Consider the following 25,592-nt stretch of genomic DNA (forward strand, 5'->3'; position numbering starts at 1 on the left):
TTTCACTTACCTGGGGCTTCTACCTGCCCCCTGCAACCATCCTGTGCCCACGCAGCCACTCACCGATGCTCCGGTCTCCCGCCGCGGGTTTGTTTTTGCCGACTCGGAGTCCGAGGGCCACTGCGCACCTGCGCAGCTCTGTCCTCGTGTATGCTTCTTCGCATTCCCGTCCGCAATAGCATCCTGCGCAGGACGCTACTGCGGATGGGAATGCCAAGAAGGAGATGCATGGACAGAGCTACGCAGGCACAGTGGCCCACAAAACTCCGATTTGGAAAAAACAAAACTAACCGCGGCGGGAGACCGGTGCATCAGTCAGTGGCTGTGTGGGCACAGGATGGCTGCAGGGGGCTGGTAGAAGCCCCAGGTAAGTGAAACTCATTTTTTTCCTAGTCTTTAACCACTTCCCGACCGCCTAATGCACAGAGGCGGCCGGGAAGTGGACCCCGCAAGGACCAGCTCACCCACAGAGGCGGCGGTCCTTGTAGGGGCATGGGCGGAGCGATTGCGTCATCCGTGATGTTAACCCCACGATCGCCGCATACAAAGTGTATAATACACTTTGTAATGTTTACAAAGTATTATACAGGCTGCCTCCTGCCCTGGTGGTCCCAGTGTCCGAGGGACCACCAGGGCAGGCTGCAGCCACCCTAGTCTGCACCCAAGCACAATGATCTCCCCCCCCTGCCCCCTGATAGCCCACAGCACCCCTCAGACCCCCCCCCCCCCCCCACTCCCACCCCCCAGACCCCTGTTTACACCCAATCACCCCCCCTAATCACTCCGTCACGATCTGTCAACGCTATTTTTTTTTTAACCCTAAACTGCACCATGGGGACTCCTGATCACCCCCCGCCCCTCAGATTCTCCCCAGACCCCCCCCCCCCCCCGTGTACTGTATACCTCTATCCCCCTGATCACCTGTCAATCACCCGTCAATCACCCATCAATCACCCCCTGTCACTGCCACCCATCAATCAGCCCCTAACCTGCCCCTTGCGGGCAATCTGATCACCCACCCACACCAATAGATCGCCCGCAGATCCGACGTCAGATCACCTCCCAAGTGCAGTGTTTACATCTGTTCTCTACCCTAAACACCCACTAATTACCCATCAATCACCCCCTATCACCACCTGTCACTGTTACCCATCAGATCAGACCCTAATCTGCCCCTTGCGGGCACCCAATCACCCACCTACACGCTCAGATTGCCCTCAGACCCCCCCTTATCAATTCGCCAGTGCATTAGTTACATCTGTTCTTCCCTGTAATAACCCACTGATCACCTGTCAAACACCTGTCAATCACCCATCAATCACCCCCTGTCACTGCCACCCATCAATCACCCCCTGTCACTGCCACCCATCAATCACCCCCTGTCACTGCCACCCATCAATCACCCCCTGTCACTGCCACCCATCAATCAGCCCCTAACCTGCCCCTTGCGGGCAATCTGATCACCCACCCACACCAATAGATCGCCCGCAGATCCGACGTCAGATCACCTCCCAAGTGCAGTGTTTACATCTGTTCTCTACCCTAAACACCCACTAATTACCCATCAATCACCCCCTGTCACTGCTATCCATCAGATTAGACCCCTATCTGCCCCTAGGGCACTCAATCACCTGCCCACACCCTCAGAACGCCCTCAGACCCCAGCCCTGATCACCTCGCCAGTGCATTGCTTGCATCTATTTTGCCCTCTAACCACCCCCTGAGACACCCATCAATCACCTCCTGTCACCCCCCTAGCACTCCTATCCATCAGATCAGGCCCAATACAACCTGTCATCTAAAAGGCCACCCTGCTTATGACTGATTCCACAAAATTTGCCCCCTCATACACCACCTGCCATCAAAATTTGCAGATGCTTATACCCCTGAACAGTGATTTTGAGACATTTGGTTTCCAGACTACTCACGGTTTTGGGCCCGTAAAATGCCAGGGCGGTATAGGAACCCCACAAGTGACCCCATTTTAGAAAAAAGGCACCCCAATGTATTCTGTTAGGTGTATGACGAATTCATAGAAGATTTTATTTTTTGTCAAAAGTTAGCGGAAATTGATTTTTATTGGTTTTTTTTTCCCAAAGAGTAATTTTTCACTACTTTGTGACAAAAAAATAAAATCTTCTATGAACTCGCCATACACCTAACGGAATACCTTGGGGTGTCTTCTTTCTAAAATGAAGTCACTTGTGGGGTTCCTATACTGCTCTGGCATTTTAGGGGCCCTAAACCATGAGGAGTAGTCTAGAAAACAAATGCCTCAAAATGACCTGTGAATAGGACGTTGGGCCCCTTAGCGCACCTAGGCTGCAAAAAAGTGTCACACGTGGTATCGCCGTACTCAGGAGAAGTAGTATAATGTGTTTTGGGGTGTATTTTTACACATACCCATGCTGGGTGGGAGAAATCTCTCTGTAAATGGACAATTGTGTGTAAAAAAAAAATCAAACAATTGTCATTTACAGAGATATTTCTCCCACCCAGCATGGGTATGTGTAAAAATACACCCCAAAATACATTATACTACTTCTCCCGAGTACGGCGGTACCACATGTGTGGCACTTTTTTTACACCCCAAGTACGCTAAGGGGCCCAAAGTCCAATGAGTACCTTTAGGATTTCACAGGTCATTTTGCGACATTTGGTTTCAAGACTACTCCTCACGGTTTAGGGCCCCTAAAATGCCAGGGCAGTATAGGAACCCTACAAATGACCCCATTCTAGAAAGAAGACACCCAAAGGTATTCCGTTAGGAGTATGGTGAGTTCATAGAAGATTTTATTTTTTGTCACAAGTTAGCGGAAAATGACACTTTGCAATTAAAATCAATTTCCGCTAACTTGTGACAAAAAAATAAAAACTTCTATGAACTCACCATACACCTAACGGAATACCTTGGGGTGTCTTCTTTCTAAAATGAGGTCATTAGTGGGGTTCCTATACTGTCCTGGCATTTTAGGGGCCCTAAACCGTGAGGAGTAGTCTTGAAACAAAAATGACCTGTGAAATCCTAAAGGTACTCATTGGACTTTGGGCCCCTTAGCGCAGTTGGGGTGCAAAAAAGTGCCACACGTGGTATCGCCGTACTCGGGAGAAGTAGTATAATGTGTTTTGGGGTGTATTTTTACACATACCCATGCTGGGTGGGAGAAATACCTCTGTAAATGACAATCTTTTGATTTTTTTACACACAATTGTCCACTTACAGAGTTATTTCTCCCACCCAGCATGGGTATGTGTAAAAATACACCCCAAAACACATTGTACTACTTCTCCCGAGTACGGCGATACCACGTGTGGCACTTTTTTGCACCCTAACTGCGCTAAGGGGCCCAAAGTCCAATGAGTACCTTTAGGATTTCACAGGTCATTTTGAGAAATTTTGTTTCAAGACTACTCCTCACGGTTTAGGGCCCCTAAAATGCCAGGACAGTATAGGAACCCCACAAATGACTCAATTTTAGAAAGAAGACACCCCAAGGTATTCTGTTAGTAGTACGGTGAGTTCATAGAAGATTTAATTTTTTGTCACAAGTTAGCGGAAATTGATTTTTATTGTTTTTTTTCAGAAAGTGTCATTTTCCGCTAACTTGTGACAAAAAATAAAATCTTCTATGAACTCACCGTATTACTAACGGAATACCTTGGGGTGTCTTCTTTCTAAAATGGGGTCATTTGTGGGGTTCCTATACTGTCCTGGCATTTTAGGGGCCCTAAACCGTGAGGAGTAGTCTTGAAACGAAATTTCTCAAAATGACCTGTGAAATCCTAAAGGTACTCATTGGACTTTGGGCCCCTTAGCGCAGTTAGGGTGCAAAAAAGTGCCACACATGTGGTATCGCCGTACTCAGGAGAAGTAGTATAATGTGTTTTGGGGTGTATTTTTACACATACCCATGCTGAGTGGGAGAAAGATCTCTGTAAATGGACAATTGTGTGTAAAAAAAATTAAAAAATTGTCATTTACAGAGATATTTCTCCCACCCAGCATCGGCATGTGTAAAAATACACCCCAAAACACATTATACTACTTCTACTGAGTACGGCAATACCACATGTGTGGCACTTTTTTGCAGCCTAACTGCGCTAAGGGGCCCAAAGTCCAATGAGCACCTTTAGGCTTTACAGGGGTGCTTACAAATTAGCACCCCCCAAAATGCGAGGACAGTAAACACACACCACAAATGACCCCATTTTGGAAAGTAGACACTTCAAGGTATTCATAGAGGGGCATGGTGAGTCCGTGGCAGATTTCATTTTTTTTTGTAGCAAGTTAGAAGAAATGGAAACTTTTTTTTTTATTTATTTTTTTTGTCACAAAGTGTCATTTTCCGCTTACTTGTGACAAAAAATAATATCTTCTATGAACTCACTATGCCTCTCAGTGAATACTTTGGGATGTCTTCTTTCCAAAATGGGGTTATTTGGGGGTTATTTATACTATCCTGGAAATCTAGCCCCTCATGAAACATGACAGGGGGTCAGAAAAGTCATAGATGCTTGAAAATGGGAAAATTCACTTTTTGCACCATAGTTTGTAAACGCTATAACTTCTACCCAAACCAATAAATATACACTGAATGTTTGTTTTTTTTAATCAAAAACATGTTTGTCCATATTTTTCGCGCTGCATGTATACAGAAACTTTACTTTATTTGAAAAATGTCAGCACAGAGAGAAAAAAAAATCATTTTTTTGCCAAAATTCATGTCTTTTTTGATGAATATAATAAAAAGTAAAAATCGCAGCAGCAATCAAATAGCACCAAAAGAAAGCTTTATTAGTGACAAGAAAAGGAGCCAAAATTCATTTAGGTGGTAGGTTGTATGAGCGAGCAATATACCGTGAAAGCTGCAGTGGTCTGAATGGAAAAAAAGTGCCTGGTCCTTAAGGGGGGTAAAGCCCACGGTCCTCAAGTGGTTAAGATCTCTTTTACATAGGGGCTGGAATACAATAGCAAAAAACCTTTTTGTAGAGGCGGAAAAAAAGCAGATCTATCAACTATTTTTTTGTCTCTCCCTTTCCTGGAAACCCAGTTGATGCCAAATTACAGCTAACAGTGTCACCCGGACTAGAAACAGAAACAGTCTCCTGTTAAAAGACAACATTGCCAACCTGGCAGATATCATTCTTCTCACTGTTCATAAAAGCAAGTGAAGTTGGGATCTAACATTAGGGCCCAAGGGCCCATTCACACTTGAGCGTTTTGCAGGCGATTTCGCTTTTCAAAGTGCTAGGGTAATAAAAGACTATGCGCCCGTTCTCATTTGGGTGATTTGCATTAATCGCCGCAAATCACCGAAAAGCGCTAAACGCAAACGCGTAGCCTGCACCATTTTCAGGTGATTTCCCGGTGATTGTGTTTAGTGCTATAGAAGCGCAAAACGCGATCGCTAAAATTGCCAGGTGTGAATGGTTAATCGCTAAAAAACGTCAGAGCAAAATCGCTAGCGTTTTACGAATCAACAAGTGTGAATGGGCCCTGAGGCTTTCACAAAAATGTCCAAGAAATGTATATTATGAGAAAGGGTACCAGAAAAAGACTACTTTATGGTACATAATGCTGATTTTGAGAAGTTGCTGCAATTACTGTGATGCTCAAAGTTAGCTCAAATAAAATATTTTATTCATTTCTACAGGACCAATATTGTTCTGTAGCTCTGTGCAGAGGTTAGTGTGAAAGCCCTAATAAAGTTCAATGACAAATATCCTACTAGTACTAGGATATTTGTTGCTTCAAAATAATGACAGAAATGAGAATTTTGACAACCACAATGCCTTCTGATAAGCCCTGCCTGACTCGTGCCAGGATGGTGTTTTGTGTTGCTTCTGTAAAAAGCAGGAAGAGGAACAAATCATTTAGTACTGCGTAAAGGATGGGGAGGGTCTACAAATGAATTGTTCCTAGCAAGTAAGGCGGTTTCATCTATAGAGTTCACCTTATGGTGAAGATTATCTTCTAGGCCAGTACATTCCAACTCCAGTCCTTGAGGGCCCAGGTCCTCACACATTTTTGGTACAGCTCAAATTAATTGATAGGACTGAGTTAGGAAAGGTGTGGTTCATCAAGCAGAACACATTTCTTCATTTTCTCAGTCCATCCTAAACACTGGCATGGATATGGCCCTTGATTACTAGATTTGGACAGCCCTGTTCTAAGCCATCAGTGGTATGCACTTGCATTAAAAAAAAAAAAAAAAGATGCATACCACCTAAGGTAAACGTAATAAAACAAGCTTTGGCTTAAGAAAAACAACATTATCTTGTTCTAAACAAGACTGTTATGTTACCTATAAACCTATTAGGATACTGTAAATAAACTAAGGAGATACATACCTTCATATGAGAAAGTAAATTTTCAGTAGAATCCTCTTGCTTTTCACAAAATAGACAGACAGCAAAAACAGGGTGCTCTTCCCAATCAGACCAATCCCTGGAAGATGAGAAAATATATGTGACAAACTGTTTGACAGCAATGGACAGAAATGAAGGCTCTTGTTGCTTTATATCATACAACCTCCATGTAATGTTTATTTTTACGGAATTTGAATTGGAGATTCTAGGGAGGCAAGGCAAGCATGGAACCACTGCCACCATACAATTAGAATAACAATTTGAGCATAATTTACTAAAACTATGCAAGATTGGCGAAATAGAGCCAAGTGTTGGCACTGCAGAATATATGGGAGGGTAGCAACTGTACCATTCAGGGCAGGCTAGTTAACCAACTACCATACTATGCGTACTCTGACATAAGAAACGCAGTGCAGTAAATGGAGGAAAAAGGCAGAAGTCAGCACTGCAAGCAAATCGGTTTACTCCAGTCTTAAAGTGCAAACAGCAACATTGTACGGTGCTATAACAGGTGCAGCAAATCGCCATTTGGGTGCACATACAGGTCCTGGTGGGCAGTCAGTGGGTGGTGGATGCAGGGCACAGCTGCCTGACGGCCATTTTGTGCAAAACAACGCTTCTAAACGGCCACAGAAGCACTGTTTTGCGCAAAACGGCCATCAGGCAGCTGTACCCTGCATCCACCACCCAGTGACTGCCCTCCAGGACCTGTATGTGCACCCAAATGTCGATTTGCTGCACCTGTTAGCAACTTACAATGTTGCTGTTTGCACTTTAAAATTGAATGAAACTGATTTGCTTGCAGTGCCGACTTCTGCCTTTTTCCTCCATTTACTTTACTAAAACTATGTCATAGTTTGTGTGAATGTGTATGTGCACATGTCAACTACAGGTAAATCTTCTGCATTACAGCCTGTGTCCAGATTGTGTATCATAACATAATTATTGCTTGAAATTATTATTGGGAAAGAATGAGCACTGTAGAGGCATGTTGCTCACCTCCCTGCCAGGCAACCTTTTTGTTCTTTCAGAAGGAGTAAATGACTCCTCTGGTGGGAAATACAGTGAAATAGCAACAGAGGTTAGGCAAATGTGATCCAGCCTGCTTCATCAGTGAAAAGGGGGCCAGCGACATCTGAGGAGCCGTGTACACACTCTAGATTTTTGAGATTATCACAAATTATCGTATTAACTAGAAAAAGTGTAATTTGAGGAAGACAAACATCTGGTACAGGTTATAGCATTATTGGGATAAACAGTTAAGCCATAAAATGGCAAGCCTAAAAACATTATCATAGCTCATGAAAGCAAGTCAGTGACATGGTCTTTTCTGTTCAGAGGTGATCTTAACCTGACCTCAGATGTAACTTTGCTTACTATTAGAAATGGTCAAATAGCTGCTAACAATTCTGGCTTGCATCAATGGGCCCAATTCCAAGCTGCATACAATTTGTATAAAGTTTGCATGAAAGTCAGAATTATTAGCATCTCACTATCTCTGCTCAATGTCTACTCAAAATGTCACATGTGGTGTGTTATGTCTGACACTTAACAAGCATGCAATCAGGTGTTGTGTCCTTAAAGTTGGCCATACACCTATAGATTGCCACATGATGTGGCAAAACGATAGATTCCTCACTCATAGAAATCCTGCCTCCATATTGCTCAGTTCAGGTATCCTTCAAAATAACAAAGGGCTAAAATGTGAAAACAATGGAATTATAAAAGGTCAAGCATTTTTAGATATAGTAACTTCCATACTCTTCATTGTTGTCTCCCAACTCCCGGTCATCCTCAGACTGGACTTCCTCCCAGCTTTTCCCTAGTTCCTAGAATAGAACACAGCATGTTTTCATTTGAAATGCAATATTCTGAACACATATGACAGGAGGTTAAATGACAGCAGCTGAATTCCTGAAGGGTCCAATGAAACACGTCTGCTCACATCACAGAATGAAATGAATTTACTTCTGCAGTCTTATTATGATCATTCACAACATTGAAGCTCTCCCATTTATCATCTCTTGTCATGCTGGCAATTTGTCAAACAATTTTCCCCAAGTATAGCAGTGGGATTATCATAGGTATAAAAAGCATGCTAGCAATACCAAAATATAAGCGGGATGAGTAATGATGCAATATCAAAAGCGCCAGTCCATGCTTTAGGAGGAATAGAACACGGCAATAATTTTCAAGTGCTAGTTCCAACATAATATTTAATTTCATATTGTTAAAGAAAGCCTGTAACTAAAAAAAAAAAGTTCCCCTGGGGGGTACTCATCTCGGGTGGGAGAAGCCTCCGGATCCTATCGAGGCTTCCCCGTCCTCCTGTGTCCCACGGCGGTCTCACTGTGCCCCTCCAAACAGCGGGGATGTAAATATTTACCTCCCCGGCTCCAGCACAGGCGCAGTATATGCTCTCCGCTCGAAGATAGACAAGTCTTCTGCGCCTATCTCCTTGCTGAGAGCCGCAACAGCGCCCCTGCTGGAGCCAGGGAAGGTAAATATATCACGCTTTGTCAGGCTTGTCGAGCCAGGATTGCGGGACGCTGCAGAGGAGCCAGCGCTGGATTGCCTGCAGCTACAGGGATGGGGGAAGCCTCATTGGGACCCTGAGGCTTCCCCCTCTCAAGGCGAGTACCCCCCAGAGGAACTTTTTTTTTTTGTTACAGTCTCTTTAAGATTGCTTTTCAAGTAAACCTGTCATTTACTTCTACAAAGTAAAAATCTCCACTGCTGGTCAGAGTATCTCTACCTTGGGTGCCTAGCTACCTACAATTATTTTGGATTCATACATATGGGGGTTTGCTGCATGGCTCAGTTTTCAGCAGAGCAATACATACAATCTGCCTGGATATGCCTGAAGATGATGGCGGAGCACATATAGATAGCGAGTAAGGAGCACTCCCCCTTTCCCCCTCCCAAAAGTAACGCCTGGCAAACCACAACAATCACACTGTTCCCGGACCTTGGGAAGGTTAGCTTTATATACAGTATTTTATTCAGATAGTACTTAGTTCGGCCCGATTCGCACTGGCACTAAAAAAAAAAAAGAGAGTCCGTGAGCCAATCGTAATGGAACGAATCCGAACGGATCCAATATTAACCTAGGGATCCGGATCTCAAGTTTGGTTCTGCAGCAATTTTTCCAGACAGCGGAGCCCAGCAGAACAGAAACGGAGGATGAAGCAGTACATGGGAGCCAATGTGAAAAGGCATGTACACAACACCTTCCTATAAAAACGGACCTCTCCAGCAAGCAAGCTAAAGTCTACTTTTGTGTGTGCTTCTGCAGCAAGGCAAGCAGAGTGTTTGCTCACTTATTGCTTTATGTCTTGTTTTGCCATTTGAAAGCGACAACATGACAGAGCAGATGTACAGAGATATATTTTCCAATGAGGTTATTTATATAGATTCACCAAGTTCTAGGTACAGCCACATAGAACAGTATACCTGCTTACATAAGCAAACACAGCCATATTTATCTATACATTTATAAAAAAAAAACAGTGGGGTGGAGGAGAGAAGCAGAACACTGCAGCTGCGACTGAGGGCGGAAGATGGAAAGCACATAGAGGGCAATAGGCTGCCCATAGACCGCTATTTTTAGTACCTTCTGTAGTAATTTAACAGAAATGCATGCAAAACAGATCAATTGGACTGGAAATTGGATCATTTTTCACGGATCCTGAAAGTGCCAGTGTGAACCGGCCCTTAGTGCTCTCTACTTTGGGTTACCTTCAAGTTTAAACTGAACTAGTAAACAATGTTACAGAGCTACTTGGGAAAATAAGTTTTTATATGTAGGAAAGCACAAAGTATAAATAGGCTCGTAATACAGTTAACTATGTGATCCATCAGTAGTAGTTATTACGTGAAAGCACAACCTAGACAAAAGAGAATCTTTAGCCACCAAGAAGCTGGCGTAATGCCTTTGCCATCTTTGTGGTGAAAGACACTTAGTTGCTGAATTCATTTTCAGCATAAAACAGTCTCCCTAACTAGCTCTTGGCTAGCCATGGCTGTGAAAGGCAGAAATCAATGAAACATGCTGGAAATGTTTCTTGTACAGCTCTCCTTAAAGAATGGTTACTTTCAGACTTGGCCCCAGGAGAGTAACATTAGCAATATGAAGCCACAGTTGACATAATTGGCTAGAGGTTTGAACTCTCGTTCTATTTTATGTGACCACACTTGGAATAAACGTAAACTTGCTAATGATCAGAAACCTCCGGAGAGTTATCGCAACACTTGCTTTGAACAGTATTTGCAGACCTTGTAAGATTCAGCGCTTCAAAAGGAAAAGGGATTTCAAAATATTTAATGAGATGAATCACACAATGCACTGCACCCTGGCAGGAATAATCTATTTTGCTATTCAGAACACAAACGACTTTAGTTTAGACATCAGTTGAAATTTTCCATAGTGCAAAAAAATTACATAGAATTACTATAGCCTTTTTGTGGTCAAGCAATTGTTAAAACGTAAAAATGTGCTGTACACTTTAACAACATTTTTTTTATTGTTGATTTATAAGGCACCAACATCTCCTGTGGTGCTGTACCATAAATATTTAACAGGCAAGTTTTTTTCTTTGTGAGGGGAGAGGGGTGGTAGAATACAGCAATACAACAATAATAATATAAGTGCCAAGTTGACTTAAATGACCATTATGACAACTGAAATATCATAAGTCATTTTATAATGGTGCTAGTTGAGAGCTTACAGAAGCTGTGCAGTTTCTATTTATAATATTCATTTGAGGCCCCCAAGAATAGGCCATCTATGTAGGTGGTTTTAACAGCATTTGGAGCTACAGAGCAGAAGATTTAGAATAGTGGTGGGCACAATTCACGCAGTGGGCACGATTCATGATTCACGCAGTACCATCATATTTGCTGGCTTACATTTTTAAAACTGAAGAGTAGGATATTCCAAGTCTAAAGAGATGCTTTGGCTGTTGCTAAGATATCTACAGATAACAGCAGTCCTATCTACCTATTTTCAATTGGATCAGGCAACAAGTCTCCATTCTACTGACCACTGGCTGATCACTACTGGAAAGTTACCCAGATCATTGGAGGCAGGGGATAATAAAGAAGCACATCTGGCTATATAGGAGGAATAATAAATGGGCACATCTCACTATAGCAGAAAGGGAAGATAATGAAAGGGCACATCTATAGGGGGGCTAAAAAAGGGGCACATCTGGCCATCAATACTGAAGGTGGGGGGCTAATAAAATGGCACATCAGGCTATACTGTAGGGGCGCTAATAAAGAGGCACATCTGGATATCTATACTGGGGGGGGGGGGGGGCGGGACTAATACTGCGGCAAATCTGGTTATCAATATGGGGTGGGGGCTAATACTTGGGCACATCTAGCTATCAATACGGGGTGAGGGAAAAAGTACACACTGTAGCAAAACTCTACCTTTAAGAATCAAATATCATAACTATAAATTTTGACAGGAAAATAATTTAAGTTTTGTGATAAAAAAACATTTTATTTGGCTATCTACAGCAGCACTATTTATTTTTTAGACTAATTGGTAATAACTGCGAATTAATGTATTTTGTCAGGAATATGGGGTACCATTTTCACCGTCACAAGTGGTAGAATAGATTTTGGGGTGCTTTTAAAGTGAGGCTGCTGCCATAAAAAATAGTGATGAACTGATTATAGAACAGGAAAAAAAAAAATTTCAAAAGTCTGGTTAAATTTGGGAAAATTTCAGTCAAACCACACTAGTCTGTTACCAGTTGGCCATGATTGAATAGCATTAAATGTCTACTTTAAAAATAGTGACAGTTGTAGCATTTTTCTTGATGGTTAGACAACTAAGGACTTTACATTTTTTATACATAATAATTAAAAAAGTACTGTACATGTAAAAAAAAAATAAAAAAATCTTTATTTCAATGTCTCCCAAAAAAGATGTGCATATCACGGAGTGAAAAAAAAAAAAAAAAAAAAACAGGTCCAGGGTTAAAAAACAAAACAAAAAAACTACTTACCTGGGTCTTCCTCCAGTCAGAGGTAAGAAGTTATTTTTTTTGTTGTTTTCAACCCCGGACCTGTCCTTTAAAGGGAAAACAGGCCAGTATGGAAAGTGGTTTAAAACTGGCGGCACTATTTAAAGATATTTGAATTGAACATGGTTGAGTGATACTTTCTTTTTTAAGCGGAGAATACATAGTAATACATTATTAATAGATTATACGTTGGATATCGAATCTCATGACACATTGAGTGGGCTCAAGCACAGAGGGCCAACAAGCAGGAAAAGCACAAGTGAAAGTCCCCTACATACCTATGAGGTCTGTTGTCTGGCAGGGAACGCACATGATCCATCGGGCGGCATTGCAGATTGAGGCTGAGCAGACAAGTTGATACCCTCCAGGCTAGCAACATGTTCTGTTGCTATGGAGGGGGAAGGAGGGCCAACAGCAGAGCTGCACAGAGTGGGCAGGGTGAGTAAAAGAACAATGCCTTTGTCCAGCGCTTGGATGAGATGATACACCAGGCCCTGGCATAGGCACGTAGGGGATTCTATCTTTAAACAGAAATCGGAAAACTCACCTCTTCAGGCAAACATATAATCTTAGTTAGCCACCAGCCATTTCCCTGTCGTTCTACCCCTTAGACTTTATGCCCACTTGGATAGGATTCTTTCCCCTTATGTGTTATTTAACTGTTTACAAAGCAGTAATATTTCCACTTTCATGTATGATGCATTGCTGACCTATCCAATTGTTGTTTATCTGTAACTTATGGTATTGTGTCTGTACAGTGTATTGTCTACTGTAAAGCACAACAGAAGATGCTGGAACTATATAAATCCATAATAATATTCTTACCAAATAGTTGATTATGTAGAAGCGATCATACTCTTGGTTTTTGGCCTTGATCCTACGGTGCTGTTTTTTCCTCATATGGTCCTTAAGAGTATTTTTGTCTCTAAAACTTTTTTCACAGTATAGACACTGCAAACTGGAAAACATGAAATAAAATATCAAGTTAACGTTTGATAGCATTACTTGCTTGAAAAATTTAATTCAAGTGTAACTATGTAAGGATTAAGCTCTGCTATTGAGAAATAAGCAATCTTCAATTTAGCTGTACACATTGCTAAGATTAATGGCAATCCATCTTCCTTACATTTTTGCTTTGCGCATATAAAGTAGTGTCATTCCATAGGGGTCTTATTAAAGAGGGATTTAACGTAATATTCAATAAAAATGTGTTTTCCTACTCAGTTTCAGCACCTGCTGGGTATATACTAATTGTAGCTGACAAAGGATTGTAAACAAAGGATAATGTTATCACCTGTTTGGATGCACAGGAAGCTTCCCACTGAAGAAGATAGCTCTGTGTTTAACTATTGACTCCAATGAGTTCTGGGTCACCATGAGCTTGCTGGTTAGTCTGTACCTCTCGGTGTTACAAGCCCTACTCCATAGAGCCAAATTAATCCATGCCATGCACTGATGAGGATCAAACAATCTGAAACAGTCTGTATACCTGTTGGATTATTATGGCTCTGTAAAAATTAACAAGCTGACACATCATTGCATTCCAGCGGTTCTGGAGGTGTGTTTAGCTTCTAAGGGTAACAATGGTTAATTTGCAAATATTCAGCAGTGATGCACTGGGAGACATCTCAAGCTCACTCCAACCTGAATTATCGCAAATTATTTCTGTTTTAAGAAAGCAAACTTTTGGTTTTTAACTATTTAAATACTGTTCTGCTAACTTTTTTTGTGCTAGTATGTTTTAGTGTCTGGACAGTGTACTGGTTAAGGGCTTTGCCTCTGACATAGGAGACCAGGGTTCAAATCTGGGCTCTTCCTGTTCAGTAACCCTGCACCTATTTAATGAGGAGAACACGGCTACTGCCTATAGAGCATGCCCTAGTGGCTGCAGCTCTGACGCTCTGAGTCTGCCTGAGAAAAAAGTGCAATATAAGTGTTTTGTGTGACTAAATATTTTTTTTAAAGATTTTGAAAAGATAATTTTTCAGATAATACAAATGGACTAAAAAAGGTAACATATCTTGCTATACATGGCACAGAGTCAAAGAATAAACAATATGGAGACATGACCATATAACAGCGATGTGTTCTAAGACAGCGTATACATTATAATAAATTGAACCACAAACCAGGATGGTTCGTCTTAACACCTTAGAACATCAACTAACCAAAATAGAACTGCGTAAGCGTTAAATAGTCCTTATACAGGATCTTCTCAAAAAATTAGCATATTGTGATAAAGTTCATTATTTTCTGTAATGTACTGATAAACATTAGATTTTCATATATTTTAGATTCAAATACACACAACTGAAGTAGTTCAAGCCTTTTATTGTTTTAATATTGATGATTTTGGCATACTGCTCATGAAAACCCAAATTTCCTATCTCGAAAAATTAGCATATTTCATCCGACCAATAAAAGAAAAGTGTTTTTAAAACAAAAAAAAGTCAACCTTCAAATGATTATGTTCAGTTATGCACTCAATACTTGGTCGGGAATCCTTTTGCAGAAATGACTGCTTTAATGTGGCGTGGCGTGGCATGGAGGCAATCAGCCTGTGGCACTGCTCAGGTGTTATGGAGGCCCAGGATGCTTCGATAGCGCCCTTAAGCTCATCCAGAGTGTTGGGTCTTGCGTCTCTCAACTTTCTCTTCACAATATCCCACAGATTCTCTATGGGGTTCAGGTCAGGAGAGTTGGCAGGCCAATTGTGCACAGTAATACCATGGTCAGTAAACCATTTACCAGTGGTTTTGGCACTGTGAGCAGGTGCCAGGTCGTGCTGAAAAATGAAATCATCTCCATAAAGCTTTTCAGCAGATGGAAGCATGAAGTGCTCCAAAATCTTCTGATAGCTAGCTGCATTGACCCTGCCCTTGATAAAACACAGTGGACCAACACCAGCAGCTGACATGGCACTCCAGACCATCACTGACTGTGGGTACTTGACACTGGACTTCAGGCATTTTGGCATTTCCCTCTCCCCAGTCTTCCTCCAGACTCTGGCACCTTGATTTCCGAATGACATGTAAAAGTTGCTTTCATCCGAAAAAAGTACTTTGGACCACTGAGCAACAGTCCAGTGCTGCTTCTCTGTAGCCCAGGTCAGGCGCTTCTGCCACTGTTTCTGGTTCAAAAGTAGGTTCATGCTTCCCTCTGCTGAAAAGCTTTATGGAGATGAAGATTTCATTTTTTAATCACATTTAAGAGCCTCTAAAGTCGCAAGGGTTCTGTCAATTTTGTGTTTTAACTCTAGGATTCTGATACGGGACAGTACCCCACTGATTTCCCTCATGTTTTTTTCCTCTTAGCACCCTCCCTAATTAGTATACCTCTCAAAGCATTTGTGGGTTTCCCAGACCACTAGAGGTGATATGTCCTCTTGTGCGTTGATCCTGAAGAATTCCTCAAGTTCCCCTTTGAGTTTCTGAGCTATTTGCTTATCTTTAGTTAGAGAATTGTTTAAACGCCAAAGAGCAGGGCCACGCCTATTATCCCCCAGGGCAAGGTTCACCCAAACCGGAGCATGATCAGATAATGGCATGTTGCCAATAGTTGAGGATGATGATACTGACAACAAGTTTTGTGAGATAAATAAGTAATCAATCCTAGTGTAGGAATTGTGAGGGGGAAAAAAAAAGTGTAGTCCTTTGTTGAGGGATTATGAAGCCTCCACACATCCACCAATTGCAGATCGTGCAGCAGCGATCTACACTTGCGGAGAAGCTTTCCAGAGATGGGTGTTCGTTGGGAAGATGCGTCTAGCGTAGGATATAGTACCAGATTTCGGTCTCCCCCTAACGTTATGCTTCCCTCAGCAAAGGACTTCAACTTTTCCAAAAAGGCCTGTAGGAAGGCCACCTGTTGAGAATTAGGTGCATAGAAGGAGCCAGTAGTAATATTTTGTTCCATCAGAGTACCCTTAATGAGATTGAATCATCCTGAGGGATCACTATATTCCTCAGTTAATAAAAGAGGAGTGTCTCTAGAGACCAGAATAGCTGTTCCCTTGGTTTTGGTATCTTGTGGAGTATTATAAAAGGCAAATCTATAGTACTTGTTAAACAACTACGGAATACGAGGACCTTTAAAGTGGGTTTCTTGGAGAAAGATTACATTGGCTCTCTGTTTATAGCATAAACGTAGAACTGAGGCTCTCTTAGGAACATTTAGACTCCTAACGTTCAGAGTCAGGAATTTAAGTGACTGCATAGTCATAAGTCAGTACCCATCCCCCAAACCAGTCACCCCTCCGCCCTGAAGAAAAAGAAAAAAAATTGTATAAAGTAAGATAAAACAATATAGAAAAATACAAAAAGTAGATAGCAATCAGAAATATACGTGTAAGAGGCCACGTATATCACCTAGGTGAAGTATGACCAATACTTCACTCACCTTCAGACCATAGGTCTAAAAAGCAAGGAAAAGATACCTATAGCTCACTGGGAGTGGAAAACCACCGTGACGATTTGGCAATAAGCCCTGGGGTAGAGAGACCACCCAACAGAGATTGACGTACTCTCCCCTCCCAGGTACTCATGTGCATGCATTAAAGTTTAAGGTTGAAATTTCTATTACAGCTCAAAAAAAAGATAGAATAATCTCCCACCCTGTGTAGGACCCCTACATTAAGCAATAACCTGCCAATTAGAAAGATAAATACGCCCTAGGCTACTCCTCTATTTTTGCTATGATACTAGTAACTAAAAGATAATGGCCCATATGCAATTAACTTTTTCACCTGAGTTTTCTCCTAGGAGATAATTTTTCAACTTCTTTTTAAAATAACTTTTCAGCATTTTGTAATCTAAAAAGTACCAAAAAGTAAAGAAAAAGTACTATCAAAATTATTTTGAGTATTTTCTTGTTGGTTGGTGGCTTAAAAGGGATTTTATGACTAGGTGTGAAAATGTCAACTTGGAGATAACTCAGGTGAAAAAGTTAATTGCATATGGGCCAGAGTCTCCAGAATTTCATCAGTGCAGAAAGGATTGAGACCCAGACGCTTATTTCAGAGCTCTAAGAATGATGCTAATGAGCTATGGATTACCAGAAGGTTGATCTCAGTTACTGCGTGAGGTTAAAGCAACCACCATTTTGTATCTATATTGGGGCAGGCCTACGTCCTAAGTACCCCCCCAACCGAGCTAGGAACCTATAACCATGCCCCCCAAGCCAGCTACACAACCTCTTCCCGGATTTTACATTATGCATATTCACAGCAAGTTTTATGAGATCAATAATACATGATGCATATTCACATTTAAAGAGCAATACTGTGCATACATTAAGCCTAATAAAGCACAATCCTATAATAACATAATTTCAGTTAAAGCATTATGAGATGGCCAGCATGGCATGGGAGGGGGGCCCAGAGAGCAATTACACGGGGGGAGCAGGGCACCCCGAGACACAGGGCCACCCTCAATTGTTTTTCAACCAAAAATGTCACAGTGGTAGCTATGTAGAGCATTCCAGAGGGCAAAAGTTGTAGTCGGACCACTTCCATATGGGGTAAAAGCAGTGGGCTGTAAGCAAAAGATCCAGCTTTAAGCGGGGTTAGAAAGGGGGGACATAAGAAACGTCACAGTACTCACAACTGGCCCAACTCATTGGGGCCCATGTACGCGCTGAAGTCGAGCTGTCGGTAGACCGTCTGGATCCCACTCAGGAACATCCACAGAAGGTATTTCCAGTGCTTGAAAAAAAGTCTGGCAACTCACACGGGTGACGAAGTACAAAGGAGCGGGGTCCCCTTTTCTGTCATTAGATGAAAAGGAAAGCCCCTGCGATAGGTCGCCCCTTCCTGTTGGAGAGCTTGAAGTAGTGGTTTTAAAGCCCAACGTTGTGAGAGAGTAGAAGGGGCCAGATCTTGGTATAGGGAAACCTGCGCACCTTCAAAGCTCACAGGGCCATGGGTGCGTGCAGCTGCCATAATCTGCTCCTTTTCTTGAAAGTTGTTCAATCTGCATATAATGTCCCGAGGGGGAGCTTGTTCTTTATGCATGGCCCATAGGGCTCTGTGTGTACGGTCCATCTTCAATTTGTGATCCACCGGGCGGTTTAGTAGGCCATTAAACAAGGCCCTCATGGAAGCAAAGATGGCATCTGCTTGGATCGACTCCGGTACTCCGCTGATATTATTTCTGCGTCCTCTGTTTTGTAAGTCCTCGAGCTTCACCCTTCATATGGGTATGTGTGCGTTGGGTGATCCCCTCTGCCTTCAAACCAGCTACTTCAGCACGCAGATCCGCTATGCCGTTTTTGGCGGCTGTCAGGCGGTCTGCTAGGCCCGAGATGTCTGTGCGGATCGCCTCTATTTGAGCGCGTGGAGGTAACAATGCGCTCGGTTTGCTCATCCAAGTCCTGTTTCGTGGGAAGGCTGCAGAGGTACTTCCAGATGTCTTCAAGGTTGGTTAGCGCTGCCAGACCAGCTTTGCTAGGGCCTGCTGACTGCGTAAGTGAGCGTGCAGTGTCGGCCATCTTGACAGTCTCCTGCCAGGAGCTTTGAGCTTGAAAATATCTAGTAAGCGGGCGTTGAGATGGAGTCTGTTGTCTCCGGATAGGTTGTCCACCTTTGTTATTCTTCTTTCTACCCCTCTGGGTGCTCATGAGGGGAGAGGGAAAGGCTTGAATAAGCTTAAAAAGCACACGAGGCTGGGAGCTCAGGAGAACACGTCTTCACTCCTCCATTGCTGGCTCCGCCCCAGACTAAATAATCTTTTAAAGCAAATTAGAAAGTTTCATACCACTTTTACTGTTAGACTGGAAACATCAAACTGCTCTGCCAGTCAATTAGTCAGTATTGTCGTGGAAAATAAGTGATCTTCGGCTTTGTAAAGCCAACTACTCATGGAAGAAGAAAATACCTGGACAGTCTGTACTGCAAAAGAGTACAGATTCTAAGTTTAAGATGTAGTGAAATTCGTGCTTACATTCAGTTTTGGAAATTTATAGCTGAATGCAAATTGAAATAATGTTATCTAAAAACAAGCTGAGTTTCCATCGGTGTGATTCGTATGCGTAAAAGTGGATTGTCTGCAGGATTTTTTTTTCAAACATCGCATTTGCTCGGCCTCCTATGGTGAAATAAAGACTTTCCCACACAACCACACTGGTCGCATAACTTGTCATTAAGATAAGCTACTGTACTACTAATACAGAATAATGGCTCAATCATCACTAGTTACCCTTCATACTCAATACCCCAATCTTCACGATGATCTTTACCTATAGCAAGCCCCCGATTGAACGGGGGAACGGATCCAAAGTTCATACACAGGAGGTCAGATGACTCACTAATCCGAAGGTTAAACAAACTCTAATGCTGGGAATACATGAGATTTTTCAGCAGATTTACTGTACGATTGATTTTCATTCACTTCTATGAAAAATCGATTAGAAAAACGATCGAAAATAAGATTGGACATGTCGTAAATTATTTTTCGAACCATCAATCTGCCAAAAAAAATCTCATGGTGTATTTCCAGTATAAATCAAAAACCAGCCAGAAGTCATACACAGAGGATCCAGCAGACAGGCAGATAAACCAGGGGATGAGACAGAAGTTTAGTCGGTATGAAGCAGAGGTCAATCCAGCCTCCAGGAAGCAAACTTGGAAGTTCAAACAAGCCAAGGTCAGTTAACACACAGAGCAATCCCTTCGTTCAACAGGAAACTGAACAACATAATGGGTGTGGAGCCCAGACAGAAAAAGACATAACACTTGCCGCCAATTAGAGAGCAGATGCAAACCAGATAAGCCAGGCCATTAATTAATCAATCCAGAGTTTTCTAGGATAAATTAGGTGCAAGCCAACTGACATGCAAAGCAGACTCACCTGGTAAATAATTATCCAAGTGAGAACCAGGTAAGCTTGCTGTAATGCCTAAAGCTGTCACCGGGTGACAGCAGCAACACTACTCCTAGTTCTGTCTGACAGGTCGGAGGAGAACATAACAAGAACATACGCTACGTGTGTGTGTTTGTCAGGGATTTACTATGTTCCGATTCCTAACATTTCCCACTTGTGATCTTATAAAAACTAGCCAAGATTATTATTTGAGACAGGTTATGGAAATGAATAAATTAACAGACAGACAGAAGCTGTCAGTCTACTTAGCACTTTGAAACTCAATAAAATTTCAAAATCAGTACTGCTTACACTGAGTGAGAAAACACATAAACACACCGAAGACCTGGGAACCATGAATCAAAACAAAAAAACGCTGTATGTAATATACAAAATCTTTAGTGTTAGAAAATACAATCCACTGACCCACTGCCTGAAATCAGGGATGTCAAACAGCCGTATGTTATTAATCCAGTTTCTGTGGATCAGATTTAACACTGCTATCCTGTTTGTGCTATCTTATAAGGCTCCTCCCACACTTGTTGTGGTATGATGCAATGAGAGAACAGTGGAATAGCTGTAGATAAAGTTCACAGAAGCTTATTATTATTGTTAATGATTTATACGCTCCATCTTCTGCAGCGCTGTACAGAATAGGAAACAAACGTATGCATAAAAATACAGAATGTAAGAATCCGTTATGTTTTTGCAATGCTCTGCTGAAGGAACTAATGTCAAGAGAAGACTTTTAATCTAGGATCTCTCTTTAAAGGGAAACTTGAGCCTGGCTAAAAAAAAGTTGTTTTTTTTTTTACCTGGGGCTTCTACTGGCTCCCTGCAGTCGACCTGTGCCCGTACTAAACGAACCTCCGCTCCCCCGCCGCAGCTTAGTTTAGTTTTCAACTGACTGTGTTGCCGGCCACTGCGCCTGCGCGGCCCTGGCCATGTGCGTCCTCATTCGCACTACCGTGGCTGGGAGCATCCTGCACAGACGCAGTACGAGAAAATCTCAACTGCTCCTGCGCAGGATGCTCACTGCCACTGAGGTGCGAACGAGGACGTGCCCAGCCAGGGCTGCGCAGACAAAGTTGCTGCAAATGAAACTTAGCTTGCGGCGGGGGACTGGAGGCTCATTTAATACCGGCGCAGGCACAGGTCGACTGCGGGGAGCCAGTAGAAGCACCAGGTAAGTAAAACAGTTTTTTTTAGCCAGGCTTAAGTTTCCTTTTAAGATCTAGCTATTGCTTATAAAGTAGTTCCTGCTCAGTCTGCAAGATTTGTATATTTCCAGTGGACTTTGACATCCATGCAGTCAGTCGAAACTCAGATAATAAGTAAACAAAGCCACAAATAAGTATATGTTAATTTTCAATGAGTCAAACCAATCAGGATCATTTAATGTTATGTTCTCACCTGTAAGTGGATTTTATTCAGTATGTAGTTTAAAACGAGTCATTAATAGATGGTATGTAAAATTAATGCTAGATAAGCATGTACACGAGAATGAACATTTGTTGGCCCATATTTCATCAGTCTGTCCACTATGTTGCTAAGAATAAAATGGAGATGACATTTTTTTCAGGACTTCCTGTGGCTATTAACTGAATATCCATATATAACACTGTTTTTTTTCCTGATGAAAGCTAGTAACAGCTCCTTACACAGACTTTGATACATAAACAGAATTGATAGTGTAACAAATACTTTATATTGTCTTTAATTAAGTGTACAGTAACTTAAAACAAAAAAAAAAAAGGAAGAGAAATGTGCCCTTGTGAGCTTGCAGTCTAAAGAAATAGGGATATATATATATTTTTAATGAATCTAAATACTGTATTTACTTTTAATACCTTTTTAATAATATTAAAAATTACACTACAAACTTGAAATAGATTTAACCACTTAGCAACCTCTGCCACGCTTATCTACGCCCCTTTATAATCCACCTGAGTCACAGGGGCGTAGATAGGCAACTCATGTTTGTTTTCCGGCTGTGCGCGATCGCGTCTGCATGCACGCGGATGCGCGTACGCGTCGGGCACCCGCTGGTCCGTGATTGGCTGATGTGAACAGGTGTTCACAAAGCCAATCAAAGTGCTTGCAAGTTTGAATGAGCACTGCCAAAGCCAATGACAGTGCTCATTCATGCAGAATGTGTGTAAACATTGTATCAGTCACTATGCTGTTACAGTTACTGAGATCACTCGTGAGAGGATCTCAGATAACTAACACAGTATTAGTGAGTCATCAGCATCAGTGAGGGTTTTTTTCAAATAAATTATACCCCCATTAAGCCCATTAACCCTTGCCTCCCTGAAATGTTAAAATTGCTGTGGTTTTTAGGTGAAAAACCCTGCGGTTGAGAAATGGTTAAAAGGTTAAGTGAAATTGTCATGTTGTGACCTAAAGCGGACCAGTTGAAATAGCTGCTGCTATTTGGTTCGGCACTTTAAAGTGAATTCGAGGTGAGAGACAAATGAAGGCTGACATGTATGTTTCCTTTTAAAGAATGCACATTGCCTAGCTGTCCAGCTGATCCGCTGCCTCTAATACTTTTAGCCATAGACCTTAAACAAGCATGCAGATCAGATGTTTCTGACAAGAGTAGCTGCATGCTTGTTTTAGGTGTGCGATTCAAGTACTGACCAAAATGAAAAGCTGGACTGCCAGGCACCTGGAATTGTTTAACCAGAAATCTGCAGCCTCCATGTGTCTCTCACCTTGGGTTCCTTTGAATGCTGTTCTGGCGGAAAGGGGATGAGGCACTTAAATAGCTTTGAGAAAATATCAGCTGGCAGTTCTGGAAACAGGTCATTGCTACAGGAAACAGCTGAAGGTCTCCTGAAAGTGATTTAAAGAGGAACTCCGGTGAAAATAATGTAATAAAAAAGTGCTTAATTTTTACAATAATTATGTAAATGATTTAGTCAGTGTTTGCCCATTGTAAAATCTTTTAAATCCCTGATTTACATTCTGACATTTATCACATGGTGACATTTTTACTGTTGGTAGGTGATGTAGCTGCTGAATGCTTTTTTGGCAGTTGGAAACAGCCATTTCCCACAATGCAACAAGGTTCGCAGACAGGAAACTGCCAGGAGTACCACAGTCCTCAGAGTTTCTTGTGGGAGGGGTTTCACCACAATATCAGTCATACAGCGCCCCCTGATGGTCTGTTTGTGAAAAGGAATAGATTTCTCATGTAAAAAGGGGGTATCAGCTACTGATTGGGATAAAGTTCAATTCTTGGTCGGAGTTTCTCTTTAACCAACTTATCAAGGAACGCTGGCTCCTCCGCCAGTGACCAACACAAACTACAGTGGGTCATCAGGTCAGTGGAGAGGATCATTGGGAAGCTACTTCCTCCTCTGGCGCTCCTCTACAATTCTAGACTGCGCTCCAGAGCAGCGAGGATTGCCAACGATCCCTCACACCCAGGCTTCCGCTTCTTCAGTTGGCTTCCCTCAGGTTGGAGGTTTCGGCCCATCTCCACCAGGACTTCAAGGCACGGAGCAGCTTCTTCCCCTCAGCTGTCAACTCTCTGAATTCTGTTCACTTACTTACCCCCCCCCCCCCCTCCCCCGACCCGCTCAGAACATCTCCTCCTCATATGCTGTAACCGATAAAACATGTTTTGCACTGCCGCATACTGTACATAACTGTAGACAATTGTTGTGTTAAATTGCTGAATTTTGTGAACTATGCTAACCCGCTATATCTACGTGCGGAATGATTTATCTGGTTATTCTGTGTGTCCTATCCTAGATTTGAGCCCTGTACATGTTAAGTCCAATTTCCGGGTACGACCCAGTCGTGCTTACCGAAATAAAAAGGATTCTGATTCTGATTTAGCTAGCATGGAGATAAATGCTAACCTTGCTAGAATGCCTTCACAAGATGAGAAAGAAAAAAAATCTGTGACTGGAATTGACTCAGTTGCTAACTAGCAAACGTGCCTGTTGGGGCACAATACAAGACGGAAGGGATATATTTAGTAGGAAAGAGGGAGAAGTCAACATAGTAACGAGACATGAAGCATTAATGACTGAACTGGAAACAGCAGAAAGCACTGAGATATCGGGATGCTTAACCACTTCACCACTGAGGGGTTTTACCCCTTGAGCACCAGAGCAATTTTCACCTTTCAGTGCTCCTTCCATTCATTCGTCTATAACGTTAGGATTACTAATAACAATGAAATGAACTATATCTTGTTATTTTCGCCACCAATTAGGCTTTCTTTAGGTGGGACATCATGGCAAGATTTTATTCTAAATGTGTTTTAATGGGAAAATAGGAAAAATGTGGAAAAAAAATGATTTTTCAGTTTTCAGCCTTTATATAGTTTCTAAATAATGCATGCTACTGTTATTAAAACCCATGAAATGTATTGGCCCTTTTGTCCCGGTTATAAAACCGTTTAAATTATGTCCCTATCACAATTTTTGGCGCCAATATTTTATTTGGAAATAAAGGTGCATTTTTTTCAGTTTTGCGTCCATCCCTAATTACAAGCCCGTAGTTTATAAAGTAACAGTGTTATACCCTCTTGACATAAATATTTAAAAAGTTCAGTCCCTAAGGTAACTATTTATTTATTTATTTTTATTGTAATTTTTTTTTAATTACAAAAAAATAAATAAATTGGGGAGTGTGGGAGGTAATGAGTTAATTTTTAGTGTATAACTAATATATTTGTATATGAAAAATGCTTTAGGGTGTAGTTTTACTATCTGGCCACAGTAAGTTTTTGTTAATGCGACCTGCAAGCGTACAGGAAGTACGCTTGCAGGAAGGGTTAGGAGGCTGGGAAACTGTTTTTTTTCTCACAATGATCGCTGCTTCTCATAGAAGCAGCTGATCATTGCGGGGGGATTTCCCGTTCATTGATCTCCGGGCGAGTGGGAGGCGGCGGCGTGCACGAGCGCGGGGGTGCGCGGACGAGCGAGCGAGAGCGCGGACAGCGGCGGCAGCGGCGAGAGGTGCGGATTTCTCCGTCCCTGGGGGTGAAAGGATGGAAAAAGGGACGGAGAAATCTGCACCGCTGGGGGTAAAGTGGTTAAAGCATGGAAAGTACTGAGGCATCAGGTTATGAGGCTCCGACTACAGCATATTAAGCCTTGAAATACAGAGAGTCTACTCCATTGCCCGATGATAACCAACAGCCAGTTCTACTAGTGTTTCGGCAGAGGAATATAGCATGTTTGAACATTTTTGTCATTGACTATTATAAGTGAATGTTCATCAGTTTGTGAAGAATCTACAGACACCATAAAAAAATATTCTTGACATATGCACAGGAACTTACAGAGGGCAGGACACATTCCAG

The 25,592-nt window shown here is 42.1% G+C and overlaps 1 protein-coding gene across 2 annotated transcripts in view; it reads right to left on the minus strand.

The window, feature by feature from the left end:
* ZNF277 (zinc finger protein 277) overlaps positions 1 to 25,592 on the minus strand; it is a 111,941-nt gene that overhangs the window by 24,105 nt on the left and 62,244 nt on the right. For both annotated transcript variants that reach the window (XM_068276506.1, XM_068276505.1), the window contains exons 7-9: positions 13,233 to 13,365; positions 8,131 to 8,198; positions 6,352 to 6,448 (exon numbers count right to left, since the gene is read on the minus strand). In XM_068276506.1, the coding sequence (XP_068132607.1) occupies positions 6,352 to 6,448; positions 8,131 to 8,198; positions 13,233 to 13,365 (298 nt within the window). The remainder of the gene's footprint in view (positions 1 to 6,351; positions 6,449 to 8,130; positions 8,199 to 13,232; positions 13,366 to 25,592) is intronic.

Source organism: Hyperolius riggenbachi, chromosome 3 (assembly GCF_040937935.1).
Source record: "Hyperolius riggenbachi isolate aHypRig1 chromosome 3, aHypRig1.pri, whole genome shotgun sequence".
In the NCBI taxonomy this organism is placed as follows: domain Eukaryota; kingdom Metazoa; phylum Chordata; class Amphibia; order Anura; family Hyperoliidae; genus Hyperolius; species Hyperolius riggenbachi.